The 24,181-nt window shown below is 36.6% G+C and overlaps 2 protein-coding genes across 3 annotated transcripts; one reads left to right on the plus strand and one right to left on the minus strand.

Annotated features, from left to right (window-relative positions):
- Positions 1–663: 663 nt before the first annotated feature.
- On the minus strand, positions 664–20,694 carry LOC101738207 (uncharacterized). 2 transcript variants are annotated; one of them, XM_004925549.5, is made up of 2 exons: positions 20,514–20,694; positions 664–2,749 (listed from the first exon to the last, which is right to left on the minus strand). In XM_004925549.5, exon 2 carries the CDS (start codon positions 2,744–2,746, stop codon positions 1,442–1,444), a length of 1,305 nt encoding a protein of 434 aa, XP_004925606.1. In that variant the 5' UTR covers positions 2,747–2,749; positions 20,514–20,694; the 3' UTR covers positions 664–1,441. The 2 variants fall into 2 exon arrangements, with proteins under 2 accessions (XP_004925606.1, XP_012545316.1); XM_012689862.4 differs by having other exon boundaries at positions 20,462–20,561.
- LOC134200608 (uncharacterized) lies at positions 14,066–14,776 on the plus strand. The gene has a single exon (XM_062673791.1). The coding sequence runs from the start codon at positions 14,066–14,068 to the stop codon at positions 14,774–14,776; it is 711 nt and encodes a 236-aa protein (XP_062529775.1).
- Positions 20,695–24,181: the final 3,487 nt, after the last annotated feature.

Here is a 24,181-nt window from a genome sequence, read left to right on the forward strand (position 1 = left end):
ACAAGGGAGGGCAGGGAGCGACCTCTGTGGAAAACCGCACCGCCGTGTCTGTGGCTAAGGGTACATCAGTCCAGGAACTATACTCGATCAATCTACCTTATTGTGTGTTACGATAACCGTGAACTACCTTATACATACGTAGTTCTCATTAAGTATATATATTTCTTGGGAGAGGATTCGTGGTGAGCTATGGGTTGCGAACTGTTATGCTGATCTGTGGTAATATCCTCCTCTCCTCCTCCTCCTTCAGTCGATCGCTCATTGCCGAGCATCGTGATGCGCCCGCCTGTGACCTTTTTTTGTAATTTGTAGCCACTTTTGTCGGTCAGTGGCAGTAAAGTGCGTGGCTCAGTCTTATGTCCAGATACTCGGACACTTGGTCACTCCATCTTTTTATGATGAGTGGTAATATAAATTAATAAAAATAAAACTCAAATAATTTTTTTCATTTTTGTACTTAATAACTAGGCTAACCGCTTAAATAAATATGGTAGGTAAAAATATTTTAAAATTACTATGTAGTATTGTATATAAAAAATTGTTCAATCAAATATTAAAATTAAAGCCTCTGCCTCTCGACAAACAAGTTGAAACAACAATTAAAAGTATCGTTAATTATTCAACTCCATTACGCGCTCCCGTATTCAACGGAACACATGCTGTTTTATTTACCAATGTTTATTTATTATTTATTTACTGTACAATAATACAAAACAATGAAATTATTGAAGATAAATTGGTTTTCAAATGAACACCTGCTTAATATTTTCAGGAGCTTGAATGATTTGGGATTGTCCTTAACTGCAGGCTGGTCGTGACTGACGCTAAATTTAATATTGTGAAATACAAATTCCGTGCCACCATTTGAACCTGAAATATTCTCTAAAGTGGCAATAACAAATGTACAACTTTAAACATAATCGGAAGAACGATGCAGAGATTTCGAAATAATTTAATGACCTGTCATTAAAATATTATTAGGGTAACGCGAAAGGTAAAGTCATATGCTCTGAATTGAGAATATTCTACTTTCCATTAGAGGTCGGTTAAAACAGAAGACACATGTAATTCATGTTGGACTAGAGAAACTTATAGATTGCTTGTCGGATTAGTGTCTTCATCTTCTTTCCCTCAAAGCTCAAAACCAATGCTCATCATATGCCTTGCAACAATCCATATAATACGTCAAACCTACCGCACGGCATGCGTCTCTTACTTAAAACATCCCTGTTAGAAATAAGAGGTCGGCGCCTTGAACATTGTATAGAAATAGCTTTGTGGACATGAATTGGAGTATGTTCATTAGTGCTCACAGCTGCCTATTAGCATATTAGCACTACTAAAGGTATTAAATAATTGCAACTGAATGTCAAAGTAATTTCAATAATATCTAAACGTCGGGACTAGAACTCGTAAAACTATAAAATAGTTAATTGAGGAGTTAGGGAACCGTTACAGGCAGGAACATCTGCGGGTCTCCGAGTTTTGGTTCGAAACGTATATTCACTTTTGTATCACCGTCTCCTACTTCTAGAAAACTATTCCAATCAAGCATCCAGTAAAAGCCGTTCTTCCTTGGAGGCGGCAATTCGGAATCCCCGGGCAGAGACGGTGCTGCTCCTCCGAAAGAATCCTCCAGATCTGCTATAGACGCTCCGGCGTCATCCGGAATAGGAGAAGGTGAAGAGTCTTGAACAGTATCACTAGCTGCTTTTGGTTCCTCAGTAGTTATAGAAGCTTCAGTAACATCAGTACTATTGGTCTGTCTTTTGCTCTGTTCATTTTCAACAGTAAATTTTACGTCTTCGATCGGGTTAATACCTTTGTTTAAAGGAATTACTTTGACGGAGTCGTAGTCGATTGGCTCATAATTCGGTGCAGACTTTGGTTTTCTACTCTTCGGCATGTCATAAGGATAGACTACCTCTTTGATTTCAGATGATGAAGTGTCTAATTCAAATGGAATCTCTGGACGAAGAGGTTCGTACAAAAAATTCGTAGGTGAAATAGTTTGAACTTTACTGGCTTTTAGTTCTGCTGGTGAAATCAAATCGTAAGTTAAAAGAATATTTTCTGGTAAATCAATATTACCGTCAATTATTTTTGCCGGCGGCAATGGCTTGAAACCTTCTAGAGGGAGCAAGAAGTGATCTTGTCCCGGTTTAGCTTTCAAACCATGAGCATCTAAAAATGCCCTCAATTCCGCAGTGAAGTCTTCTTTCTGTTTATTTACGTTATTAATTTGTATTTGATTTATATCGGATGTTTTGATTGGCTGCGGAGTTACTTCAGAAGCAGGCACAATTTCAACTCTTGGTGGTCTAGTGTATAGCTCTTGTAATGAAGATCCGTCTCTAGGAGTATAAGGAAGTACAACGGTTAGAGATGGTTCACTTTTCTTTGTCGTTGCCTCAAGTGTGTCTGGTTGAACTGAAGCCACATCATTTATCAGTAAAATTTCCTCATTTTTTATCGTCTGCGTTACTGAATATATTTCATTGTCTGATGTACTGTAAGGTGTTGTGATTTTAATTTCATTGCTCTCTTTACTGCTTTGTTTCGATGTTGACGTTTTTTCGTCTTCAGCTTTGATGTCATTCATCAGCTGTATGATCTCTTCGCGGGTAAGTCTAGGGAGCTCAGAATGTGACTGCAAAATATTTTGTACTTGTTTCACTGTTTTCTCGATATCCACTGCTGATTCAGCTACCGTCATCACGGCGATGAAGTACCATAGAAACTTCATGTTCTGAAACAAAGTTTTATTATTATTGTATGATTCAAAACAATCTATATCACATATTTAATATTCATATTATACCTATATAATAATATAACATTTAATATCATATATTAGAAAGTCCTAATTGATTTAAAACTCAATAGTACCTCATAATGAAAGTCGTTTCAAATCAATATAAATAATATATATAATGAAGAAAAAGTGAACTAAACTTAAGATGCTATCCATGTGTCACCCTCTAAACTAGAAGTTCGTTGAAGGTATGCGATGATACTCCAAATCAAAAGTAACTCTACTCTCAACTGCCTTAGCTACTACTACTAATAAACATTTCATTCTTCAGAAACTTGTATTGTGCTTTTGCATTAAGGCTTGAGTGAGAAACATAAAGATGATTATCAATAAATACGGAACTCAAGATCAAAATATGCAGTAATGTCTACATTTCATTTTATGCATTATAATTCAATCCTCTGCTCCTATAATTTGGGCATGCTCATGGTCTCATTTTTAAATTCTATTAGTGTAACAGACGAGAGCTTTCGGCCCACATGACGTTAAATAGCTACCAGAGTTTTATTGCTCAGATGGGTGGACGAACTCACAAGAGGTCCTACCACCACTAATTACGCAAATTATAATTTTGCGGGTTTGATTTTTATTACATGATGTCATCCCTTCATCTTGGAATTCAATCGTGAACTTTTGTTAAGTACGTATTTCATTAGTATTCGCGTAGCAAAAATTAGTACCCGCTTGCGGGATTCGAACACCGATGCATCGCTAAATATGAATGCCCCGGACGTCTTATCCTTTAGGCCATGACGATTTCAAAACTATATCCATACCAGATACACGACACTTTACTAGATTGAGAGTGTTGTAAGTTCGCTCGGGTAGGTATCACCATCCCGTCTATTCACCATCTGCAGCTGACCGTCAGGTAGGACAGCCATTACAATATAATTGAGATTTCGACCTCATGTCTCATGGTGGGTGAAGGCACTCAATCTTGGTATCTAGGGGATACCATTTAAGACAACGTGGGCCATGAATTCGTTCACCCAAAAATGCAATAAATAAATAAATCCCGACAAGATGTCCATGCATTATCTGCACATCACGAACCTACACCCTATCAGCTTCTGCTAGCAATAAAATAAATTCATCGTCATAAATTCGTAAAGCGCTATCATTTATCAAACGATACCTCTTGTCTATTCGCGCTCACGTAAATATTCATAATATATTTGTGTACGTGAATAAAAACGCTTACTGTTCATGATTTACGGTCGAATATGAATGACTTTCGTGTACGAACACTGCCGTTCAAAATAATAGGACAACTTCGTTGGGAGTTTTCATAATAAATGTAGCTTCTATGGAAGTAAGGCTGCAGGTTTTTACTGGTGGTAGGACCTCTTGTGAGTCGGCGCGGGTAGGTAACACCACCCCGCATATTTCTGCCGTGAAGCAGTAATGCGCTTTGGTTTGAAGGGTGGGGCAGTCGTTGTAACTTTACTTGACACCTTAGAACTTATATCCCAAGGTGGGTACCGCATTTACATTGCAGATGTCTATGGGCTCCAGTAACCACTTAACACCAGGTGGGCTGTGAGCTCATCCACCCACCTAAGCAATAAAAATAAAATAAAAAAAGAATCTTACAGACGATATTTCCGGCCTTATCATCCGTCACGCGCTATACACGATGGTAACTAAACAACACTTCTATATCTTCGAACTGTTGGGCAATCAGTAATTGTGTTATTTATCAAATTGTGTATATTACATTCACCTTATTTCTTTGAACGCCATTGTAATCGTAGCATTAGAACTTTCATATCCGAAATATTTTAGCAGACTTGTCGACTCATATTCTAGATTGTTCTCGATTTTCATGGAATATCGATTTAGATTAAATTTGCACAATGTCGATTTTATAATCAAATAAAGAACGAAATTAGAGAATTTGAATTAACCTTACTCAAGAAATTTTAATTATGACCCTGTTCGTCTTTTCTTCTTAGTTATAAGCAGGCGGCGATACGAATTGGGCATTGGGAAATGGGCAATTATTGGGCACCTTCCTGGATAGCGGCCCGTTAAATAATATATTCAATAACAGATGTATTCAAGAATTATTTACAGGACGAAGCTGAAATTCGACATTAAACGGTCTCAAGGTAAGATCGACTGGTGGTAGAACCTCTTGTGAGTCCGCACGGGTAGGTACCACCACCCCGCCTATTTCTGCCGTGAAGCAGTAATGCGTTTCGGTTTGAAGGGCGGGGCAGCCGTTGTAACTATACTTGAGACCTTCGAACTTATATCTCAAGGTGGGTGGCGCATTTACGTTATAGATGTCTATGGGCTTCAGTAATCACTTAACCTTTAGGTGGGCTGTGAGCTCGTCCACCCATCTAAGCAAAAAAAAAAGTCATGTGCCGAAAGCATACAGATCCGAAGTAAAAACAACTACAGACTACTTGATCTTGAAACAAAACTTGAAACGAAAGTATGAAGTCTAGAAATTGATATAAAAAATCCGGGTCTTACAGCTACAAAAAGCCTCGATATATCTCAATATCTCGTGTCACATTCCCTCCCCAGTACACGTTACGTTCCATCGCTCAAGGGATTTCCATAAGAAAACAATGGGATAGAAAAGGCCTTGTGCCTGATTCGAGACGATAACAATAATCTCAGAATTATCGAATTCACACGGCGCCCGGCATTGGTACCGTTTTTGTGCCACTGCTTAGGTTTATCGTCCAACAACGTTTGAGTGGAACGGATCCTGCTCATAATTGATTTACCTGTGTCCAATTAAATTGTAATTAAACTAATTTAAATTTATATTAGTTCTCATATTTGTCGTTTTATTATACATTTAGAATAATCTCTCTCTCTCTCTTCCCATCTATTTATCCCACATGGTGGCGGGCTCAGCTTTCCTCACTTTAGTCCTCCACTTCGCTCTGTCTTCGACATCCTCGTCAGCAACATTACATTTCCTTTTGTCCTTCAGCACTACATCCTTCCACCTTGTATTGGGTCTACCTCTAGGTCTCCGACATTTAGAATAATAAGAAAAAAATTCAAACAACACGTGGCATCGTTTGGTATAGTTAACAAAACATTATTCACAAACAAGTATTCTCCACATAGTACCCATTATACAGTTTCCCAAACATATTGCTCTGTCATAAAACAGTCAAAAAGTTAAAATCTTCAAAAAGTGAACATAGTAGATGTTAGTTTGACATCGATTTGATAGGCGTTTAACATAATTCATTGCTATGCAACGTTTAGACGTCCCATTGTATCCGTTCAAAAGGAACGTATTTGACACAATGTTACTTTTACTATTGTATTGATTTCCTTATAATAATAATTTTAGTGGGATCAGTGTTTTTATCCCAACGCGTTTCTGTAATAGTTGTTTTGGAGAATTTATTTGTAACTAGCGACCCGCCCTCGCTTCGCTTCGGAAACATTAAATTTTATTATTGATTGATAGGCGAAGCACGCCATGTTGCGCGCGGTACGACAATAAATGCGGGTGACGCCGCGTGGCTAAGCTAGTCTAAAAAAAAGTAGCCTGAGTTACTCATTATATCATCAGCTAACTATTAGTGAAAGTCTCATCAAAATCGGTCCAGCCGTTCCAGAGATTAGCCGGAACAAACAGACAGACAGACAGACAGACAAAAATTGTAAAATTATTTTCGTGTATGTACCGTATATATATGTATTGATATGCATGTAGTAAAAAGCGGTTATTTCAATACCACAAACAGACACTCTAATTTTATTTATATGTATAGATGCTAAAATTTCTAGAGCTGCTAACATCAGAGGACTGATATCATGATAGTCCTGTCGCAGTCGTAGTTCAAAGCACGGTCTACATTTAATCCCAAAGCGACTGACAAAAGAAATAAATAACACTAGTTTATCAGAACTTCTGCGTCCTAAACATAATATGGAACGGAAGCAGAAACTATTTTCCTCGCTGCTTCTTTGTCAGCCAATTTGATATTCGAACGCTCCTTTGATACGTTCAAGAGACGATGTTCACTGCGCGACAACTTTCAAAAACATCCCGGGCTCTCTTGGAACACCCGCGAGCAGATTTCATCCGTGTCACATCCGTTATAAGCCCACAACGTTTTTCCTTTTCTTCGTAATAAATATTCGGTGTAAATATACGATAGGTTTTATTTAATGTTTTCATTTATTGCAAACATTTTTCAGATCGTTTTGAGCGGGAATTAATTTTTGAACAGTCATGTTTTTATAGAACGTTGATTTTAGTAGACTTGAATAATGTATGCTTGTTTTTGTGATTGATTTTTAATTGATTTTTGATAGGTCAGGCTATGAGCTCGCGCGGTCTGATCCACCGTCCGACCTTTTTATGCAATAGAGCAATCATGCATGATTTGAAATGGTATGGTTATTATTGCAAAGCGATTTATTGTAGTTTTACTTTAGTCGTAGTTTCAATTTGCTTGGAGAAACGACTATCTTACCCTTGAAACTGGAATGCATAATTTCTTTGCGGCAGATTAGTGTGTTTTAAACTCAAGTGATGATAATCTCACAACACACTGCCTCATATTTCTTGATCCATTAAGAATTCTATGTCTAGGCCCAAACCATACACATATATTTTTACATTAAGTGATGCACCTACCACAGGATTCTCTACACCACCTTTGGTTGACTGGTAGAGAACGCCTCAGCCATTAAGTCCGCCATTGAATAAATAAATAAATAAATAAATATAAAAACCGGACTATTTTCCTCGGACATTTTTTTTGTTCACCTCCTTAGGACAAATATTATGCTCCTCCTTATGTATGTTGCTACCTACGGCGTAACAGTCACGCGGTATTTGTAGAGGAGTTTCTTCCTCCTCACATTAATTGTAAACCACAACTTCCAATGTCCCGTGTAAGATGTCACTAGAAATCTTTCCGCCTCAAGTTTACCAAACATGTTTATTTCATGGTGTCTACTTCGAGTGAAACGTATTTATTACGCGAGGCATATAACCTAGGCCTGGGGGATGCGATATTATCTTCACTCACGAGTTACAATAAGCCAATACTAAACTATTGGTCACCGAACGGTACGCAGTATAATAGTATGCAATCTGATTGTAAGCCGGATCGATAAATTACCTCAGATCCGGTCAGTTACGTCACGAAGTTATGTGTTGTGTGAATCATCCGAGTTTTTGTGTCAATAATTCGTTTGACTATTAATGAGTCAATTAGGAACTGCTAATTATTACTGTTTTATAATATTATACATATCATAATAATTAACAGTGGAATCCGGTTTGTCTGCACATTAACAATATTAATTAAAATACAGAGGTAGCAAAAGAAAATTAGTAGAATATATCTCAGTGATATTTAGAATTATTTGGTGTGTTTGTTTTCTTTGTGCGCAACTCCGTAATTACAGAACAGGTTTTCATGTAGTTTTCACAGGTAGTCAGACATTTATTTGGAGTAGATTATAATTTAGTTCATTAAAATCGGCTGTTTCAAAAAGATATAGTCTAAATGGCGAATGGAATTTATTACACTTTTATAAAGTTAGAAAGTTAATAGGAAATCATAGACAAAAGTAACTATTACTGTGCGGTACGTTTTCACGTCTAAAATATAACCAATTCTGATGATATCGGCTATACAAATATTTTGAACCTTGCTACATTTGAAATGTGGTGCTGGAGAAAAATGCTACAGATTCCATGGACCGCCTTTCGCACCAACGTGTCTATTCTGAGAGAGCTTCATATCAAAACCAGACTTTCCACTATATGCCTTCGTAGGGTGCTGGAATTCTTCGGACATATTGCTCGTAAAGAGGGTAACAATCTTGAACAGCTGATGGTGACAGGAAAGGTAGATGGCAAACGTCCCAGAGGACGCAGTCCCATGAGATGGTCGGAACAAATACGATCTTCTCTAAACATCAATTTCCACAATGCCCTTCATGAAGCTAAGGGTCGCAGCAGATGGAAGGAAATCGTACGGGAGAAACTGATGCAGCGGGGGAGTCACGACCCTCAGTAATGAGGAAAACGACGCGAGGAGGAGGAGGACATTTAATCTCACAGCTAAGCAAGGGTCTCCACTTACTTTATGTAAAGTGTAATACACGCAGGCGAAGCTACAGGTATAAAGATAGCAATATATAAAACAAAAAATTCATAGGCCTTATATTACTTAAACTTTTTTCAAATAATGAAAACGAAGCTTGTAAATTCCACTACAATATCTCTGCAGGATATTAAGCCTAACGAAAGCTAGAGAAGACTCGACGAGCTTAGAACTTTCAGTAATCACTTAAGTATTAAGCCAATAAAGTCAGTGAGCTGGTATATTAATAGAGAACAGATGTCTTAATCAGCGCTGAAAAATTAATTAACGTAATATCGCTAGTGTATTTACCAGCATCCTAACTATTTCTGTCGCGAATCAAAAAGCTTTGGATCGCTATAAAGTGGGCAGGCCAGTTGTAGCTGGTACAGCAAGAAAGTTTACAAGCCAGCGACATTATTATCATTGTGGCCACTTATTACCAAGTGGGTCGCGAGCGTTTGTCAATTAATTTTCTAGTATCCGTGTTAAATACCACATTATAGGTATCTCTTTGCTAAGTGGTTACGAAATCTGGATGAATATGAAGTCTTCCGTAGAAAGGAAATATTTAATTAATACATAAATCAGCAGTTTGATGCGAGAGCCATACGAACATATATTTTCTTATAGCTTTAATAGACAGACGAGTCAACGGCACATACGGTGGTAAGGAGTTACTGTTGACGGAATGGGTAAAGCCAAGCTTTTGAAACGTGAAGATGATGTTACAGATGTTGAAAAAACATTTTAGAGGGAAGATCATTCGGAGGCCTGACGGTATGTGGCAAATGAACTCCACTCCGTGGGAATGAGAAAAGTAGATGATGGGAGCTGACATCTATCAAATTTTTACAATGCTACTAAATTAATTTATAAAATCTCCATCATAACTAAGGAGCGATATTCGAGCAAAATGCTTAGTAGATTTTTTCCGCTTGCACGAAGAAGCGCTGATAGCAGCAAAGTATGTGATTTAAAATGATTTCAGGATTAAGTCTTTGAGCTAAATTTATTGCCGACTTTACCTTGAACACTGAGAGTATTCGAGAATTATATCGCAGGTAAGCTGTACTGCAATTTAGAAGCAAGATAATATTATAATTGACCACATGCTAAACTAGCCTATTACGAAAAGCTACGCCTAATTGGGAGCATATCCAACCAATAAACCACACGTAAACCAGCAGCCGACTGATGCTGATGATATGAATCGATTCTAATAAATTTTGATAATGAATACACTGCTCATTAAAATTCCAACCATCATAAATAAAATGACAAACACAACTCTTGTTTCGAATGTTAATGATATTATGAACTAAGCTGCTGATGTAATTTGAATTGTATTTAATTTATGTAAAAACATTTTAATATTACATGTTGATTGTCTGTCGAGCGGATAATCAGAAGATGCAGGTGTGAATTCCTTATTTGGCAGATTATTTCTTTAGCTTACTTCCTAAGAGGAACATCCGTCTGATTCGTATTCTGACGTGCCAATATCTGTGCTACCATGATAAAGACGTGACGTTAGGCAGGCTAGTCATAAAACTGTAATGGGTAAAAATAAAAGCCTTAAAGCGAGGCAGAAACGCTTTATAAAACATAATATTTTCTGCTAGTCCTGTTAACCTGGTACCTACCTACACTACCTACAGTACCTACACTACATTAGTTTTGTTCCACTGAAGCCAGGATGTCCATTAAAAGTAAAACAAGTAAATAAGAGTGCGTAGGCCGCAACTATACGTAACAAATACACGTTTGATCTCGTATATTTTCATTAAACTAAGTGCCCGGCCCACTACACGTGCTTGTGTGAGGTTCACGGGCAACTTTATCGCGATGGGTGAACTGATTTAAATGTTGACGAGATTATATTTCCTTTCGCTTTTCATCAGACCCTATCTGGAAGTTCGTCAGTTTTAGATTAGTTAAAAGTTCCCACAGTAGGGCTTTGGCAGCATGGGTTTGTACCAATGAATTGTCTATGACACGAAATAATCCTGTTTTCTGGGTTGAAGGGTATAGCAATTATTCGAATGTAACTTATTTCTTAAGATGGTGGCATTCATATTGCAATGCACATAGACTCTTGTAATCACTCACACTTGTTAGCACCAGCTCGGTTTCGAGTTTTTCAGCGGTCTAGGCAGACAAAACAATATTATTTTAAAAATCACACAAAAAGTTGTCGTTGACAATTTTGTATCTCGTTTGAACACACATTGGGTTCGAGGAAAAAAACTATTACATTAACTTTTTTATATTATGTTCCTATCTGTATTGAATTTGTTGCGAAGTTAATTTACTTTCACGTCCGTGAGCCTTAAGTTATTTGTTGAACTGTCCTGTATCATTATTCGCGTCGCAAAACAAACTCCAGTTTCAATCGAAAGGATTCCGATACCCATTTTACCCGGTACAGGATCCCACAGACATCACAACGTGTATGCCGTCACCAACCTGGCAACGTGAAGTCTAAATCTCTATTATTATTTATAAAGGCTCTTATTGCGGCAGAAACAGGGAAGATGTTTGTACCTACTTACCCGTGCAGACTTGCAATACGCTCTACTATTAACTAAAAACATTACATTTTGCATTTTTTTTGTTTTTTTTTTATTACTCTTTAATAGTATTCCGTCACCGCAAATATCAAGTTCTTGTCCTAATGAAAATGAAAAGGCATACAGGCAAGCAGGAACCCTTCCTTCCTAAAAAAATGTTAAGTACGTATTGCATTAGTAAAAATTTGTACCGGCGGCATGGAAGATTTGAAAACCGGCATTTTCGTATAGCTCAATACAGGCGCTATAAACAACTTATCCTTTAGGCCACGACGACTACCAATATTTTGAATACAATATCGAGGACTTATTATACCTGATTGTTGTTATACCAAAAGGCACTTCGAATCACGTGCAATTATTTTGTACAGAAACTAACATTTATATTCCAAACAAAGTGAATTTCCCCCACAATTCAAGTAATTTCGCTAAATCGAGGACTGTGTTAAGCGGCCATTAGGTCCTCGAACGATCTCGAAGATTCGCTAAAGCGAAAACATTATTGCGATTACTACGGATTTAGAATTTCCAGGTAAGGAAGCTAACACAATATTCCATCATTCCTATTGTTGGGCGACATTTTCTCGCTTTCATTGTCACCTATTGTTGTAAATCGTTCACCCAAAGCAAACAACGCGAACTTTATGAACTCGGTAAAGCGATTATTCGTTATTACGAGCTATACACCTGTATCATATGTGTTTTTTATAAGCTTACCCTGGCTTTAATAACTTTGCCAATAGGCTTCCAGTTTAGAGCACAATCCGCACTGTGTACCTACATAAGAAAATGGCACTTTATATATTTGATGCCTCCGGTATTGTTCAAGTTTACGAGCGACGGCAACTAATCACCACCAGGTGCGCCATATACTCCTTTGCTGCTAAAACTGTAGCTTTAAACAGCTATACAATAGAAAAACTGGAATTTATTTTAATGGTATTGAGTCTTCTCGAATGGAAATATGCTCTGTAGCCATCATACGACGCAGTATGTTTGAAAGATTCCTGAATCTCACTTACGACGTTTTCAAGATAAGCTTGGCATATATACAAGTTCCGAAGAACAACATACGGACCGTCGGTCTACCGAGCAATATCACCCGCTCGGTGGAAGGTTGTCATATACCTCCACAGCTTCGTGTCTGTTTAATCACAAAAGGTTAGGATTAAATTACAATCCACAATGTCTCATCATTAAAATATTTTTTTCTTATTCAACGTTAACACAAATCTTTTCACGTCACTAGTAAAAACCGGTACGTGACAGAGATGCAATTAAAGTGAAAGGCGTAACCTCGGCCCGCGTGAATCTATTCAAACAAAGATACATTACTTTGTCGAATGAACATACATACATTGCCTGTATAAATCTAGAACTTTTTTTTAATAATACATGATCATATTGCCTAACATGTGTATATAGCTGGCCGCTGTCTCAAGATGTCGATGATGGAGATCGGGTAAGTTAAAATTTGATTTTGTTCGATAAGATTTTGTCCACTCGTGAATTGAATATTGTTAAATTTATTTCAATATGGTATATGAAAACCACGGGACGACGAGTAAGTTGCTTAAACAGAGAATAAGAAAAATAGTCTTACCATACAGCGTACACATACTATCAACTTTAGATATCTATATATTAATACGTGAAGCAAAAACTTTGTACCCCTTTTTACGAAAATTGCGCGGACGGAGGAGTATGAAAATTTTCACACTTATAAAGAATATAGCGAAAAAGTGCAGAAGGGCAATTTTTTTTTAAATTATGCATTAAAAATACATTAAATCAATAAAAAAAACGTTACCCACACTAAAATGTATTTGACACACACACATAAAAATACTCTATGATTATTGTCAAACTTTTGTTGCTTTGTCATTGTTTATTTGTCTATAATGTAATCTTGCCGAAATCGGTGATTATAGAAGCATAATATTATATCTTTGACAATAGAACCATAGTAATGTTCAAACTTATAATTTCAATCAATTATAGTTGATAGTCGATTTCGACTACATTGGGACCACTAATAAAATTTATTGAATGTATTAAGAAGGGAGGGTAGATAGATCGTGGCACGCTCAACATCGACTCCGACAAAAATTAACAAAAATTTAATCTAAAAAGTGACTTGAGATACAGTATATAAGTGTGTACAGAGACTTAGTGCTAAGGGAGCTGGTGAAGATAAAATACAGTGGATACACAAATATCAGACTCATAAAAACTTGAATCAAACATTGTGCAAACCATCTACAAAGTTTTGATCTCCGAGGCCTTCTGAGAGCATTTATGCGTCTTTTGAGACACAACACCTCAAGCCAGAATACACTTGTGTAAGTAATAGTGAAATTATCAAATCAAAGTGAAGAACAAAACAAGTGCAAACTATCATATGATAATCGATAAGCTTGTTGTTTTGGAAATCATCATAGCTCCAATCAGTGTAACATCCCACGCGCCATCTATTACAACAGAAGCTAATTACCACGTCACACTCATCGACGTCAAGTCAAGAGCTAACTAAAACAAACACGCACCGCTAGAGGACATCACTTGCATCATAACAAACCGTAACGATGGAAGAAGTTTTAAACACGCTAATTTCCATAAAAAAAGAACTGGAAGAACAAAGAATTGAAATTAGAGAAACTGGAAAAAATGTTACGGAAAAAGTTACACAAAATATTACTAGTATATTCGAGGAGAAATTTTTGGTCTGGGAAGGAAAACTTGGAGAAATGAAAGAAAAAGTGGAAAATCAAGAAAAAAGAATTCATTACCTGGAAAAACAAACAAGAGTAAGAAACTTAGTATTTTTCGGTATCGAGGAAAACGAAACATCATACAAGAGTTTCGAAGAAAATATAATTAAATGGATTGAGCAATATTTCTCTATCAAACTAACCTACAGCGACATTCAAGAGATAAAAAGACTGGGAAAGAAACAAGAGAGACCACGTCCAACTATTGTAACTTTCACTACATTAGGAATAAAAATCGAAATATTTAAACAAAAAAGAGCGCTGAAAGATACACAGTACTATATGAAAGAAGACTTTCCCAAATATGTACTTGAAAAAAGAAAGGCACTACAGGAACAACTGAAATTAGAGAGAGAAAAGGGAAATACAGCTATACTCAAATATGATAAACTAATTGTATCAAAATACCAAAGTAAAAGAAAATACCGGTCATCTCCAGACAATACCCCACAAATCAATATAGACAAGTATACTCAGGCTAGTAAAAAAAAACAAGACAAAGCAGATTGGCAAGACAGTCACTAGGTCAAATAGTATCACAGAAGGAGTCATAAAACCTAGCATGCTCAACTTCTTAGTTAACAAAAATACAATCAAAACTAACAACAACCAAGAAAGTAACAGCGAGAATATATAGCAACTAAGCCCCTCCTACCACAAAGATGCTACAATTGAACAAAATAACATACAAAAAAATAATATATACGTATATAAAAAAATCTTCCAACCCGGTTGGTCACCGTGGAAGAATACGACCAAAACCCTCCAGAGAAGTCACCAATAGAGGAAAGAAATACCCTAGATAAATATAAACTAAGCATTAATGGGCATCACTGGAGGAGGCCTTCACCCAATCTGGGGTTCCAGTAGATTAAATAACTACATAATATTAAGTAAACATAACTATATAATATTAAGTAAACATACTAATTATATAAGTAAGTGATAAAAACTATATAAAAAAATTATATAATATTAAAATCAAATAATTAAAAAAAAAAAAAAACTAACACATAGATAGATTTTAAGCTATGTAAATTTACTGGAAATAAAAAGGCTTTATTATTATTATTATTATTATTAAGAAGGCGTCAATGGACTTCGAACTGCCGAGAGACTCGCCCGCGACTTATAATTCAATGACATTAATAATTTATAAACTTATGTCACGACAACGTAATCGTTCTCATTTGAGCTTCGTTTTACCGTTATTTGGAATTATTTTTTTATTATTATGATATTATATTATTTTATTTATTATATGATATTATATTTATTTTTATTATTATTATATTTTTATTATTATGGATGTGTGGAGTAACGAGAATGGATAGAATACGGAATGAATATGTTAGAGGAAGTCTGAAAGTGGCACCTGTGACTGAGAAGCTGAGGAGTGCACGTTTGGGATGGTATGGACATGTGATGAGATGGAATGAAAATGAGGTTGTTAAGAGAGTGTTAACTATGAATGTGGAAGGATTTAGAGGAAGAGGTAGACCTAAGAAGAAATGGATGGATTGTGTGAAAGACGATATGGGTAGGAGGGGAGTGAGCGAAGAAATGGTATATGATAGAAGAGTATGGAAGGAGAAAACATGTTGCGCCGACCCCAGGTGACTGGGAGAAGGGCAGGAAATTGATGATATTATGATATTACATGGATAAGAAATTTTGCTCGATCTCCGCTTATTTATCTAAAACATGAAAAATCAAAGCCCTGAATCTTCGGGGAAGCTCCCAGTATACTCCAAGGTCTAACTTTGATAGTGTTTCGAGAACGATCTCATTAACCGCTAATATCCGGAGGATTTGCTCAAAAATATTGATTAACAACTATAACCTCAATGGTAGGCAGAGACTTTGCTTTTTTTTATTGCTTAGATGGGTGTACGAGCTCATAGCCCACCTGGTGTTAAGTGGTGACTGAAGCCCATAGACATTTACAACGTAAATACGCCACCCACCTTGAGATATTAAGTTCTAAGGCTCAAATATAGTAATAACGGCTGCCCCACCCTTCAAACCGAAACGCATTACTGGAAAAATAGGCAGGGTGGTGATACCTACTCGTGCAGACTCACAAGAGATCCTACTACCAGTAAAAATTGTGTGCCCTTAATATTGATGACGTTCATGAGTGACGGTAACAACTTAGCATCAAGTGGGCCGTATGCTCGTCTGACTAAAAAGGCAATAAAAAAACCTTCTAGAACAAATAAATAGCAATTGTAATCAAATAATTAGCACTAAATATCCGTGAAGAGTTTCTGTTGATTGATGTGGAAATTGTCGAGTGTTGAGTCCATCGAAACCCAGGCAGACACTAAGTGCTTGCGAAACTTATAATGTCCAGATTCGACATCGGCATATTAAGAAATATTTAAGCAATGATAGAAGATTCAATTTGAATAGAATCTCTTGTAATGAAATGATAGATTCTTGACTGTATCGGATGTAAGAACCGAGGCCAAAATGTAATAAAACAAATGACGACGTCAAAACGCGCAATATTAAATTAACTGAGAAGTTTTTGTGATGGAAATATAACTATAAACGTGCGAAACTAATAATTTTGCTGCTTTATTAATTTTATTTTTACAGCGGTCTATGCGGTTACATGATTTTCTTCAATTCTTCATCTTTTAGCGGTAATTTTATTACCGTCACAGAATATACACATTTTATTGCAGTGGTCTCAATTGAGGGTCTATTAATTTGCAATCTTTTGAAATATCGTAACTAGTTGGTGTTACCGCTTAGTAAACAAAATAAAAAACGATACTAATTACGCAGAATATAATTTAAAATTAAATGAGTTTTGTTTTAGTTCGTATTTAAAAAAATATTTCAACCGGGAACTAATACATTTTAAAAAACTACCGGACAGTCCTATAACAGTTCAAAAATTTTTGTAGGGCTTCTTACGTTCACAAACTTTGTTTATTATGCACCCAAGGTTAGCCTACCCGTCTGCTAGTCAAAGTATTCAATCTTAAATAAACAACAAAATATTAAATTACTTTTGTACCTACAACAAGTCAAAACTGACTGTTTAATGAAATTTTATGATTGTTTGCTATATTACTTAAATTCGGGACATGTGATAAATATTATACTTTTATGGCACCAATTCAAATTTAATGAGATTCTAAATTCCTGTTTCATTAATAGCTGTTTTTAAAGACTTCAAAAAAGAAGGAGGTTCTCAATTCGACTGTATTTTTTTATGTTTGTTACCTCAGAACTTTTGACTGGTTGAACCGATTTTTTATTATATGCTTTATTTATAACCTTTGTATTAGCGAGAGCTGATCCACTTGATGGTGAGTGGTCACCGTCGCTCACGGACGTCTAGCTCACGTTGAAGCTGACTAGCTTGGACATAGGGGCAGCCCTAACAAAGCTGCTAGGACATCTAAGCAGCTGTTTACTGCTAAAACTAACGAGCCATGAATTAAGGACTATTTTCGAATATTTTGCATAATTAATAATTTGCATTCTCTAAATCAACTTGCCCATCATCAAACACACTTAAATATACTTTAAAAAAATAATTATTCAACTCGATGTGGTATTCATAACGTAATACGAAAACCGTTTTTGATTAAAATTGTGTTAATTAATATTCTTTATAGTGTACAGAGATAAGATGGTAAGAGAGCTTTAACCAAGAATGTGGAAGGCTTTAGAGGAAGAGGTAGACCTAAGAAGAAATGGATGGATTGCGTGAAAGACGATATGTGTAAGAGGGGAGTAAGCGAAGAAATGGTATATGATAGAGGAGTATGGAAGGAGAAAACATCTTACGCTGACCCCAGGTGACTTGGAGAAAGGTAGGAAAATAATGAGTGTACAGAGATATTACAAAAAGAGCAAAATCTGTAGAAAAGGTATGTATTATATATCTCGTTGTGTCAGACACGTTATGTCAATGTTTGAACAGAATACAAACGCAACAGTGTGTACTGAGTTGTACTGAGCTCCGACCGTATTAATTATACTAAACTTACGATGTCCTACTACACTATAATATGAAAGAAGTCATCTTATAAATTGACCCACCGTTTATTGGGTTCTTTTAGAATTTGCAACCGTCATCATGAACAACCTCCGCGGCCCTAGCGACCCGACCGACGGACGGACCTATTTTATTATTACATTATTTATTTTCTAACTAAAAATTTATTTTTTTCGTAGTTTCAGAAGGTTGTCACAGCGTAATCTAATTAATTTATTCAAAATGGGAAACAAGGGAAGTCCTTTGATTAAACTAAACGCAACGAACGCTTCCTCTTTAGGTTGATTTAATCAAATCACTGTTAATGAATCGTGATACCCTAGAAAATATATATTATTTAATATCTGTAAACATTTTCACATTCATACGTAGACAGCGCAAAAGCGACACATTTCGTAAAATAATTCAGCGTATTTCTACGGACTAACAAGTATAAGTATTTGCAAATGCTTTATCAACTTGCGTGATTATTGCAAGCCACAAGAAAGACTACATCGAAGTCCCGGAAACAATGATGTTTCGAAGGAATACCGACCCCGACCAGGACGCTAACACCAAGCTCGCGGGGTAGTAGCCAGGCAGCACCACGAATCCAGTTCAAGACCGGAAACTCATTAACTCAAAATGTTCACCCATAAGAACCCTTTACTGGTAGTTAGATTTCTGCTCAGATTTTGAGTTGTTTGTTTTAATAGACTAGATTTAACAATAGAAAAACATAATTTACTTATGTCATTTTGTGGTAGGACCTCTTGTGAGTCCGCACGGGTAGGTACCACCACTCTCCCTATTTTTGCCGTGAAGCAGTAATGCGTTGCGGTTTGAAGAGTGGGGCAGCCGTTGCATAGTGAGACCTTAGAACTCATATCTCAAGGTCGGTGGCAGCATTTACGTAGTAAATGTTTATGGGTATTCGGTAACCACTTAACACCAGGTGGGCTGTGAGCTGGTCTACCCATCTATGCATTAAAAAAAAAAAACCACCACTGAGTGACACGTAAACTATTAGTTACATATGTGTTTTAACGCCAGATGATCTTTGGCCTCAATGCTTCGTGCTTCGTCACCTTGGAGTCCAAGGTCCTCTTACAAGTGTTGTAACAAGCGTTCAATTACTTTAAGACGCTCCTTGAGAAATGTTCTAACACAAATTTATTAGTAATTAAGAATTCATTAGTGTACATTTAATTATTAGTAATTACGTATTACGTTATTAAATTATTCAAGTAATTATTTAAAAAGCATTTGTGTATCTTTATAAAAATTTTTTTTGGATAATAGACACGAGATTCAACCTTAGATGTTTGTTAATTTTTATTATGATTTTATTTGTATAATAACACGAGTCGTGCTATTATACAAATAATTACACATATCAGTACCGACGCGACGTCCTGCCTATTCGTGTTGCGCAGAAACCACATTCCACCTAGAGCTTTGTAGTTACGGAGTAATTTTTTTTGCTTAGATGGGTGGACGCCCACCTGGTGTTAAGTGGTTACTGGAGCCCATAGACATCTACAACGTAAATGCGCCACCCACCTTGAGATATAAGTTCTAAGTTCTCAGTATACCTATAGTTACAACGGCTGCCCCACCCTTGAAGCCGAAACGAATTACTGCTTCACGGCTGAAATAAGCGGGGTGGTAGTACCTACCCGTGCGGACTCATAAGAGGTCCTACCACCAGTGATTACGCAAATTATAATTTTGGGGGTTTTGATTTTTATTACACGATGTTATTCCTTCACCGTGGAAGTCAATCGTGAACATTTGTTAAGTACGTATTTCATTAGAAAAATTGGTACCCGCCTGCGGGATTCGAACACCGGTGCATCACTACAACGAATGCACCGAACGTCTTATCCTTTAGGCCACGACGACTTCTCACTTCTCTATACATCACATTTCTAGGTAATTCCATAAGGTAACACAAAACGACCCACCTCTAAACGTGACGATAAATCCTACGACTTCGTACCAACCAGCACACGAAATACACAATTACTTCGCAATAGAAATAGACAGTATGAGTATCCAAATATAACGGCTCGCATTAACATCAACAAATTAATATGCACAAATAAACTCATTAAGCATAGCCCTATTCTAATTATAACTCTAGAGTCTTAGAACTTAGGACCGAGGTCAACTCACAATATCCAAAAATCAGAAACATATATACCAACCTCACGGACACAACACTTCACAAACTAAATAAATATTATGTAAATAACGTACCTATAATATAAATTCACTGCACACAGCACTTTCTCGTTTCGCGTCGACCCTACCACTGCAATGCGCTGTTCGTAACTCGATCCGTTCCACTCCTACTTAGCCATCGCATCAAGGATGTCGCATCGGTGGCTCGACATTCATACTTACGCTAAGCGGTAACAAATGCTGTTCAGAGTCTGCCACTACTAAATACATTATTCTGGTGGTAGGACCTCTTGTGAGTCCGCGCGGATAGGTACCACCACCCTGCCTATTTCTGCCGTGAGGCAGTAATGCGTTTCGGTTTGAAGGGCGGGGCAGCCGTTGTAACTATACCTGAGACCTTAGAACTTATATCTCAAGGTGGGTGGCGCATATATATGGGCTCCAGTAACCACTTAACACCAGGTGGGCTGTGAGCTCGTCCACCCATCTAAGCAATAAAAAAAGCACCAGGCGGGCTGGGAGCTCGTCCACTCATCTAAGCAAACAAAAAAAAATTAATATCGTAGACAGATCTGGAAGTGTAGAAGTCTTGATTTTGTTCTCTACAAGTTGCCTAGAAGTAAAGAACACATTAGTACCCGAATAAGTATCCAATACTTTTATAACACAGGTTTTCCTAGCATAAGTCAGGGAATATTGTTATTGTGTACCTCGTAAAAAAGCCATATATACTATTGTACTAGTGTTATAAATTCTTGTACGTGTTTGTATTTTAAGAGGCTTGAATAAAATATTATTATTATTATTCCATATTTATTTAATATCTTATTAATTACATAATATTTTTCAAAAAAGATAATAAAAATACAATTATTTAAAAACACTACATAAATTGTAAAAAAATAAACACTATATAAACACTATATACTTATTATTATTTATTATTAATATAGTTCATTATAACTCAAGGAGCAGTAGTAACTCAAGGATGCCGCAGTCACACTACCCTAGTGAAACTTCATGTTCATTTGTGAGGGCGGGTGGTGGTTACAATGTAAACAACTTGTTGCCTGCTAGTTCGCTCATCTATGCCAAGTAAGGAATCTTAATTATAGGTTTATAATGTGTGGGTGTGTTTCACGTATTTATTGCGTTAATTTCGAGCATATTCATATTTGTCTACTTTTTAAACCTTCTCTGGACTTCCACAAATAATTCAAGACCAAAATTAGTCAAATCGGCCCAGCCGTTCTGGAGTTTTAGCGAGACTAACGAACAGAATGCTGCTCAATGAATTGTCATTTATATATATATATAGATATCGGTAAATAACCTCACAAATCACTTGCTACTACCTGGTTATCGGAGTTCATAGACATCATGATCTAAATGCCGTTAAGCATCTTGATGCACGAAGCCGGAATCTGAATTTAATTATTTAACACAATTTAACGCAGTCAAAATTATTCATCGCAGTAAGCTTATTCGCAGTCTTTTTTCCTCATTTACAATTTAAATGCTCTGTAAATTAATGTTGCATGAGAAACTGCAAGCGTAAGACCCCCTCCCCATCTTCTTTGGTTATTTAGCGTGAAAATATAAATTCCAAATAACTTTGAGATTCATGTAGCGACATTAAATTCGGTGTGTAAATAATAACTATTTGACCAGTCTTACATAGTATCAATGGTAGTTTTCCAATTACAGAGCATAATGCGACTCAGTGACGCACAATGCCGAATTATGCTGAAGCTTAATTGGAACGTGAATTAGTGCGCTAAGTTAGCACAGTTTTAATTAACATTGATTATTTCTAAGAAACTACGACGAAACGAAAGCCTTACAATTTTTTTCAACATTAAATAATATTACTAACGATAATATGAACAAAATTTCGATCAATGCCAACTTAAAGAAAAAACACTTGTCCATTTTCTGTCACTGAGTCGGTATCGATTGCGAGTATCACGCGAGAGCAGTACTTTTGAGAGTGCTCGATTGTGTGAAGAGTTGCTGTAGTTGGAACATTCAACGTTGAGCATTATGACGCATAATGCGCTTTAGTGCTGTAATTGGAAAACTACCAATCTATACGCCAGTACCAATCTTACTCTTATATCGTTGAAAAGACACATTCACAACATCAACACGATAACTTCCTAACGTCACGCTAATAAACTCAGCTCTGCAGCATATCACAAGGGTTATACAATGAAGTATTGACGCTAACACGCTAAGAAGAAGATTTAGAATATGTTTGTACGTAAAACACTAATAATATTTTCTTCAAAAACACCAATCAATCAAATTACGAAAATTTGGTAAGTAATCGTCCTATCGTGACTCGGCTTGAAGTTGTTAATTCACGTAACTCGCACACAAACACATGCGAACATTAATGAGGTAATATGCAGGCGCAAGTGTGCTGGAACGAAAGAGAAAGTATAAAGTATTTGCGCCTATTCTTGTTATATACGATATTAAAACCACCGACATTTTTGCTAATACAATCTACCTTTAACATTTATGTAGATTCGAAATTAAAACACGGTTATATAATAATCATTTAATAAATTGTCACGCCATCACGTATTTCAGTATTTTAAGCTATTGCATAGATTTTATCGCGGGCTTTGAGCGCGGCGACTGAATCAAGAAATTCCGTAACGAAAATAACCTGACATTCACACGTTGCTCTTGTGTAGTGTTTGTGAATAGGCGCGTGGCGTGACGTCACACTTCATGCACATCATGAAAAGTCTGCCCATCTCTCTCTCGCGTGGTCTAGCTTATGAGTGTGAAGGGGACAGTTAATGTTTTGCTTTTATTAATGTTGAAAAAAAAATCTAATATAAAAAAAAATCTAATATTAAAAAAAAAAGACATGCCCGCTGAGTTTCTCGCCAATTCTTCTCAGGACGGAGGCTAGTTTTTGTGAATTGGCGGTAGTTCTTTTGACGTTCAACAAGTATGTACTTTCATTTATGTTGAATAATTTTTTTTTGATTTGTATTGATTTGATTTTAATTTGAATAAAGCGTGGTCTTGTTTTATTATTGTTTTAATATTAAATTATCATTGTCTAATTATAATTGCATAAGTTGATACAAAAATGCTATGCAATAACTTTGCCGCGGCAGTTCCCGAGTGCCACACGTTTTTTTTTGCTTAGATGGTTGGACGAGCTCACAGCCCACCTGGTGTTAAGTAGTTACTGGAGCCCATAGACATTTACAATGCAAATGCGCCACCCACCTTGAGATATGAGTTTTAAGGTCTCAGTATAGTTACAACGGCTGCCTCACCCTTCAAGCCGAAATGCATTACTGCTTCACGGCAGAAATAGGCAGGGCAGTGGTACCTACCCGTGCGGACTCACATGAAGTCCTACCACCAGTTATTACGCAAATTATAATTTTGCGGGTTTGATTTTTATTGCACGATGTTATTTCTTCACCGTGGAAGCCGATCGTGAATATTTGTTAAGTACGTATTTCATTAGAAAAATTGGTACCCGGCTGCGGGATTCGAACACCAGTGCATCGCTAGATACGAATGAACCGGACGTCTTATCCTTTTGGCCACGACGACTTCTTACTAAATAAAACGTCGACTAAAACTTCGACTAAATAAAAGGAAAAAAAAATATATGAATAAGAGGTTAAAACAATTTAATGTCGCAAGATCTCAGAATAGCAGCTAAAAGTCGTCCAGCCAATGTCAATAGCGCTGCCGTTCGGAAG

This window comes from Bombyx mori, chromosome 18, assembly GCF_030269925.1.
Source record: "Bombyx mori chromosome 18, ASM3026992v2".
Taxonomy (NCBI): Eukaryota; Metazoa; Arthropoda; class Insecta; order Lepidoptera; family Bombycidae; genus Bombyx; species Bombyx mori.